Genomic DNA, 8,348 nt, shown 5'->3' on the forward strand with positions numbered 1-8,348 from the left:
ATCCATTTTCCACATGAACTCCCAAGTAACTGAACAAAAGTTGTTAAATAATTGACTGAAAGTAAGCAGTTTAATTCTACTACTGAAAAGAAGATTACACACTTCTTGTAATTATATCTTTCTCTCTGTTAGCTTGTGCTGAGCGTCTGATGTGAACTGCATCAGCACATACTAAAGATTAGACAGAGGTGAGGACAAGGTCTTCATATACTGGATACCTCCAAGAATTCAAACTACAGATTTTCTTTGTTACAATTAATTTCATCAAAATTCAAACTGTAAAAGATTGTAATCTATTAGATCATTTAAATACTCAGAGCTTTCTTTCCAATGTGAAAGCATTACAAGAGCAAAAACAGACACATATTATAAAGTAAAAAAATGGAACACAACAGAGTGTATTTTTAAGTTATAAGAGCAAGTGTTGATTTTAATGTCTTGTCAACAGTGCAGTTATTAGAAATGGTGCACTTTCTTAATAAGACAAGGATGGGGAAAAACATCAGCCATGCCACACTCAAGGAAAACATGCGGGCACATTCACTAAAAAGGTTTAGCCAAATTTAAATCTGAACCTTATTCTTCCTGAATACTTCTGTAAAGTTCTAACTCCAAGGCATTTATAACCTGGTGTTGAAAGTAATATGTTATTTTCACTGATTTGAATATTTACAATGTCTTATTCTCTAATGATAACTGAATTCAAGAACTTTTGTTACAGGTTATAGCTGGAGCAATAATAGTCTTCATCATCATCATACTGATACTAGTATGATACCAGAGGTCTCACTGCCAAGATTCTCATAATAATCTCTATCAGTAGTTTACACGAAACAATGGAAAAGCCAGGATGGAATAATGACAGTATTATCAAAAGGATAGATTGCTACTCACTGTACAGCAGAGATGCTGAGTTGCAGACAGGCACAACAAAAAGACTATTAAACATTTAAGCTTTCAGCCAGAAGGCTTTATTTTTGGGGGAAAACACACACACACACACACACACACACACACACACACACACACACACACACACACACACACACACACGCGCAAATGGAACTCAAACACACATAACCACTGTCTCTGGGTGCAGGGCCAGTCTGGCACAGGCAGCCAGAAGCCAGAGCCAGTGGTGTGTGTGTGTGTGTGTGTGTGTGTGTGTGAATGTTTATATGTGTGTTGTCTTTTTAGAAGGAGGCCTCCTGGCCAAAAGCTTACATGTTTAGCAATCTTTTTGTCGTGCCTGTCTTTGAATCAATGTCGCTGCTATATGATGAGTAGCAATCCATCCTTTTCATAAATTTATCAACAGTTTTATAAATAAATGTTCACGCCTACCTGTGATAAATTTCCACCTATGTAAAAGAACTTGAATTTGGCAAATAAAAATTACTTATTTAGTTTTGTTGTTTGGAATGTTTATAGAATAAATAATAACGATTTATTGAACATCATCTAGTTTCACTTATGCCCAAAAGTGCCAAATACGAAAGTTTTTAGATAAATAGCCTAGTTATTGTGAATCTTCAGGTTTTGGTGGCGCAAAGACTGTTCCATTAAGTTTTGGGTGTGCAGCCGCACCCTTCTTCTTCTAATATTTTGGCTGTAAAACGTTCAGCCATCTTCAGAGTGAGCCGCAAGACTGCCGCTTCAGTGCTTGCTTCGTCCCTTTATACTGTTGTACCGAGCGACTGCGCATGCGGCCACAGATGCAAATGCGCCAGAGCCGTTGGTCGGCGGCAGAGACGTGCATAATGCGCGAGTTGTATTTATGACTCCGCAGTTGATCTTTGTTGGCATATCGATATATCATTGTGAGCTGCACTGTGACGACGTCTTTGCGAGTTTATTACAGCAAGTGCCGGATTCCAGGATTTATCAAGATTGAAACCACTGTCTCTATTAATTAAGTTCGTCGTCAAGCGAATTTCAATTGCCTCCTTTACTATCGAGTCCCAAAATGACGATGTAGTTGCCAAAATTTCTACGTTGTCATACAACATACTGTGACAATTATCAATACAGTGCTCTGCCACGGCCGACTTGTTAGGTTGTAAAAGTCGTGTGTACCTCTGGTGTTCTGTACATCTTTCTTGGACATTACGAGTTGTTTGTCTGATGGAAGAAAGGCCACATTCACAGTGAATTTTGTAAACTCCAGATTTTCGGAGCAGCAAATCATCTTTGACAGAGCCCACGAGTGCAGCTGTCTTAGGTGGAGGACGAAAAATCACTTTTATTTTGTGTCTGCCGAGAATGCGTCCTATTTTTGATGAGAGACTACCCACATATGGCAGGAAGGCCATCGATTTAAAGGTTTCTTCATCTTCTTCTGCTTTCTTTGTGGCCTCTTTCGGTTTCATTTTCAGTGCCCTCTGTATTTGTTGTGGAGAGTACCCATTGTCTTCAAACACTCTTTGTATGTGGGAAAGTTCATCTTGCAGACTGCTTTTGTCAGAAATAATATGCGCTCTGCGAGTCAAAGTTCGGAGAACACTCATTGTCTGGGCAGGATGGTGGTAGCTATTTGCACGTAAATACAGATCGGTGTGTGTCGGCTTCCTATACACTTCATGTCCCAAAGTGCCATCCTCTCTGCGGCGAACCAGAACATCCAAGAATGGAAGGCATTCCGCCTTTTCAATTTCCATTGTGAACTTTATTTGATCGTGGAGGGAGTTCAGATGTCTTAAAAAGTCTTGCAAGTTGTCTTCACCTTGGGGCCAAACTACAAAGGTGTCATCAACATACCTCCAGAATACTGTGGGTTTCAAGTCAGCAGATTCAAGCGCCTTCTCCTCGAAGTCCTCCATAAATAAATTGGCCACCAGAGGGGATAAGGGACTACCCATGGCGACTCTGTCCGTCTGTTCAAAAAATTCGTTGTTAAATAAGAAATATGTGGAGGTCAGAACATGTTTACATAAAGCTGAAATCTCTTTGTCAAAACTTCTTTCAATAAGTTGTAGAGATTCTGGAAGGGGAACCTTTGTAAATAAAGCCACCACATCAAAACTAACTAATATATCAGACGAGTTCATTTTCAATGATTTCAGTTTACTAATGGTGTCAGCCGAGTTTCTTATGTGGTGAGTACATTTTCCCACAAGAGGCCTCAACAATGATGCCAGATGTTTGGCAACGTCCACAAGAAAGATGTTCCTCTACGCCCCATAGTTAGTAACATAGGCTGTCCGACCTATCTGGCAGGTCTTCCGTACTGGTACCTTACATATTTCTCTGGTCCAGAATATGAACTCCAAATTGAGCGGAACTGTAGCAGTTCACAGTTTCAGGGAGTTTTTTATGTGGTTCTTGGTTCACTGTGACTCACTGATACATTGTGCTCATTGAAGAACACTTTTCTTGGTCTTCCCCTCGTACAAAGTAATTGTTGTGTCACCACATATGTATAAGATAGGATCATACAATGATCCATTAGTAGACTTAGCTGATGGAAGGACTTCTGTTTGGGTTTTCTTTAATGTACCCACTTCAACTGCTCTGCAAGATGTTCAGCTGTGAAGAAAGTTGTCACAGTCACAATTTTTCCTTTTGAAGTGTAATGTTGCATGAGATGTGTAACAACACACTCTGCAATAATAATAATAATATACAGTGAGACGGAAGGATTCATGATTGCAATACAGGATCAAACAATAAACACCAGATATTACAGCAAGCATATTATTAAAGATCCCAATACCACAACAGATAAAGGCAGATTTTGAAAACAATAAATAGAAACAGTAGATCACATCACAAGCGGATGTACAATACTAGCAAATACAGAATACCCCAGAAGACATGACAATGTACCATACCAATTATACTATCAACTACAGGAGTCATACCACACAATATCCACCAATACATCAATGCAATACAGCTACATCCAAACATATATATACAATTACAGAAATCCGTAATTATTGATACATGTTCAATTACCCGAAAGTTCCTAAATGCAATATAACATATACCGTACAGCAAAAAGGAAGTGACGCTTGATAAAGGTCCGCGTCACTCCATTCCTCACCAGACTTAACGTCTGAGAAAGTAAAGATAATAATAATAATAATAATAATAATGTTTATTTGTCCATGTTAACTTTACAGTCTTGGACATCGTCATTTTTTGTACAATTATATCAATATCTTGTCATTCCAAGAATGAATATATACATCAAGTAGCACATTGTATATCATTCCATGCAATAATGTTATAAACACATTAGCACATTATATATCACTCCATACATATAATGATTATATGCATCAATTAGCCAATAATAACAATACCACCACTAATATACTGCAGTATGTAAAAGAATGAACTAACAGTACCGCAGCTCAGAATTATTTTAATGAGTATAAACATCTTTCTATTAACAAATTTTTCAACTTGCCCTTGAAAAGATTGCCTTGGGGTTGCTTTATATTTTTGGCAACTTATTATAGAATTGTCTCTCACTTACATATGGACTGTGGTCTGTAGCTCTCTTGTTAGTCCATATCCTATGATAGTCACTTTTGGCTCGAGTATTGTAATTATGGGTATCACTGTTCTTTACATTATTTTTCTCATTTTCTTTTACAAACATTATGGTCCTAAATACATACAATGAGTAAACAGTCAGTAATTTATAATTTTTGTAATAGTACCTGAAGGACTGGCTTTTGCTTACATTAGCGATTATCCTAACTGCTCTCTTTTGAAGCCTGATAATGCGATCCATATAGACTGTGGGTGCCCCACCCCAGACCTTGATCCCATATTGCAGATGTGATTGTATTAACCCATAATACACTTGTTTAAGGACAAGGGGAGCTATTATATTTGCAAGACGTTTTAGTAAGTAAATATTACTAGAAACCTTTTTACAGGTGGAGCCGATATACTCTTTCCAAGTGAGATGTTCATCAACCAATATGCCTAAAAACTTATGTTTGTCAGATGTTTCAACTGTAGAAAGTGATTGAGTATGAGTATTATTAAAATGTAGCAAGAACTTTGTTACTACAGTCTGTCCTTATTCAGTGTAAGCTTATTCACTGTTAGATATTCTGTGATCATTTCAAAGTTCTCTTTGTTGCTTTGGAATGCTGCCCACTCTGTACAGCCCCAGCTAATAAAAGATGTATCATCAGCATAGTTCACTAGTTTATTGTTTTTCATTAATATATACTATAAACAAGAATGGTCCAAGTATACTTCCTTGGGGAACTCCACAATTGAGAGTTCTGTATGCTGACTTTACTGTTTGGATCTTACTTTCATTCTTATAATTTAGTTTTGTGCACTGTCTCCTATCACGGAGATAAGAACTTAGTAATTTTAGAGCTACTCCTCTTATCCCGTAATTTTCTAACTTGGATAACAGTACTGCATGATTCACAGAATTGAATGCTTTACACAGATCTAGGAAAGTCCCAATAACTTTGTTTCCTTCATCCAGCCTGTTTAGTAGTTCATGGAAAGAAGTTGCTAATGCTGTTACTGCGGATCGTCCTTTCCGAAACCCATGTTGTGTTTTGTTTAATAGTTTGTATTTACAGAAGAAGGATTCCATTTGATCTAAACTTATTCTTTCAAGCAGCTTGCCAAATGTTGAAGTCAAAGAGATTAGCCTGCAGTTATGTCTGTCATAGCCCCCTTTTTATAAACTGGTTGTATCTCAATGATTTTTAAAAGCTCTGGAATGGTCCCCTGGCCAATTGAACTGTTAATTAGATGTGTTATTGGTTTTATTAACTCATTTTTGCATTCTTTAAATAGTGTGGATGATATGTCATCACAGCCACTAGATGATTTTACTTTGAGTTTTGAGATTATATTCATGACCTCAAACTCTGTTACACTCCTTAGGAAAAATGAATTACTCATTTTAACTTTGTTTATTTTCAGGGCTGATTCATCTTTTTCTTCTCTGCATGCCTTATTAAAATCTTTAACGAAGGCCTCACATACAGACTTTGGTTCATTCAAAAGTATTACATTTTCTTCTAATGCAATGTTGCTGCAGCCTGGTTTTTCTCTATGTTCACATTCTTTGTTTACAATGTGCCAGGCTGTTTTGCTAATGTTACTAGTTTTTCTTATCTGTTCAGCATAGTGAAGTGCTTTTAGTCTCTTCAAGGATTCCCTGTGTGTCTTTCTGGTGCTATTGTACTTTGTTAGGAAGTACTGCAATTTTGTTTCTGAGAACAGCACATAAAGGGCCTTCATATTTTCCTTTAGTTTATGTATTTCTGGTGGAATTTTAAGTTTCTTTGTGGAATCCGATTTCTCTAGTACTTTTTTTACTATTGGACATGCCTGATTAAAGCTATGATTAAATATTTAATAGGAAAGGCCCTACTTTTCATTAATACCTTGTGATCTATATACCGTATCCCACTCTCTCTCAGCAAGCTCCTTCCTAAGTAAGCAATGGTATGTTGGTGGGTCTTTCACCTTGTTTACACAAGTACTCATCACCCCCATTCCCAGAACTCCTGAAGACAGATGTTGAATGTGGATATTGTATCATAGACATAGTCCCTTTGACTGTTCAGAGATGTAACTAAACCCGCCCAAAGACGTAAACAACCATGCATGAGCAGCGCCTATTAGATGGAGGGCGTCCGACAGCTGATCAGTTCCAGTTATTCCACCAGGAAGGAGGTACACGGCTCGTGTTTACTGTAGTTCAACCATGCCTAGATGGTCAATACTGCAATTTGATTGCATCCGCATTGTTACTTAGTTCCAGGAAGGGCTCTCAATGAAGGAAGTGTCCAAGCATCTCGGAGTAAACTAAATCGATGTTGTTCGGACATGGAGGAGACACAGAGAGACAGGAACTGTCGATGACATGCCTTGCTCAGGCTGCCCAAGGGTTACTACTGCAGTGGATGACCACTACCTACAGATTATGGCTCAAAGGTACCCTGACAGCATTGTCACCATGTTGAATAATGCTTTTTGTGCAGCCACAGGACATTGTGCCATGACTCAAACTGTGCGCAATAGGCTGCATGATGCCCAACTTCACTCCCAATGTCCATGGCGAGGTCCATCTTTGCAACCATGACACCATGCAGCTCAGTACAAATGGGCCCAAAAACATGTGCAATAGACTGCTCAGGATTGGCATCATATTCTCTTCCCTGATGAGTGTCACATATGCCTTCAACCAGACAATCGTTGGAGACATGTTTGGAGGCAACCCGGTCAGGCCCAATGCCTGAGACACACGGTCCAGCAAGTGCAGCATGCTGGAGGTTCCCTGATGTTTTGGGGTGGCATTATGTGGTGCCTATGTACACCGCTGGTGGTCATGGAAGGTGCCACAATGGCTGCATGATATTTGAAGGCCATCCTCTGACCAATAATGCAACCACATTGGCAGCATATTGGCGAGGCATTCGTCTTCATGGATGACAATTCGTGACCCCATCATGCTCATCTTGTGAAATACTTCCTTCAGGATAATGACATCGCTTGACTAGAGTGGCCAGCATTTTCTCCAGACATGAATCCTGTCAAGCGTGCCTGGGATAGATTGAAAAGGGTTGTTAATGGACGATGTGACCCACCAACCACTCTGAAGGATCTATGCCGAATCGCCGTTGAGGAGTGGGACAATCTGGACCAACAGTGCCTTGATGAACTTGTGGATAGTATGCCCCAATGAACACAGATATGCATCAATGCAAGAGGACGTGCTACTGGATATCGGAGGTATATGTCTACAGAAATGTGGACCACCACCTCTGAAGGTCTCACTGTATGGTGGTACAACATGCAGTGTGTGGTTTTCATGAACAATAAAAAGGGTGGAAATGATGTTTATGTTGATCTCTATTCCAATTTTATGTACAGGTTCTGGAACTCTCAGAACCTAGGTGATGCAGAACTTTTTTTGATGTGTGTAAATGCACCTGGTTTGTGGTTCAAGATACAGTTGTGTTCAAATTGGTGCCAGACTGGGGCAGCTGCTGTAAAGTCCTCGGTCTTGAGTCTTTCACCATGAGCTTGCTTGTCATCGCAACTTAAACATTGTATGGCTTCTATGAACTTATCCTTCCCACAGTGTGAGAAAAACATGGCAGTCCCCACACATGAGACCAAAGAAGTTTGAGGGGGAAATTCTCTCCTTGATACACTCCACATGCATACATTATGCTATGCAGCTTCTAATTGGTCAATATCATATATGCATGTGTCATCCTAGAGAGCTTCTCGGGCTTTAATTTCTGTAAAGGTTTTTATGTTCTGTAAAATGTTATTGTTTATCAACACTGGCCATGCAGTCAAGTTGCTCCTTCTCACTATGAGTTTCTTACAGTTACATGTTT

At 39.1% G+C, this 8,348-nt stretch overlaps 1 protein-coding gene across 1 annotated transcript in view; it reads left to right on the forward strand.

The window, feature by feature from the left end:
* The window catches only part of LOC126261620 (syntaxin-like), an 82,107-nt gene extending 80,727 nt beyond the window's left edge, over window positions 1-1,380 (forward strand). Inside the window, exon 9 of the mRNA XM_049958555.1 lies at window positions 722-1,380. Within this exon, the coding sequence (XP_049814512.1) occupies window positions 722-775 (54 nt within the window). The 3' untranslated portion in view covers window positions 776-1,380. The remainder of the gene's footprint in view (window positions 1-721) is intronic.
* Window positions 1,381-8,348: the final 6,968 nt, after the last annotated feature.

The sequence above is a fragment of the Schistocerca nitens genome, chromosome 1 (genome assembly GCF_023898315.1).
Source record: "Schistocerca nitens isolate TAMUIC-IGC-003100 chromosome 1, iqSchNite1.1, whole genome shotgun sequence".
NCBI classification, from domain to species: Eukaryota; Metazoa; Arthropoda; class Insecta; order Orthoptera; family Acrididae; genus Schistocerca; species Schistocerca nitens.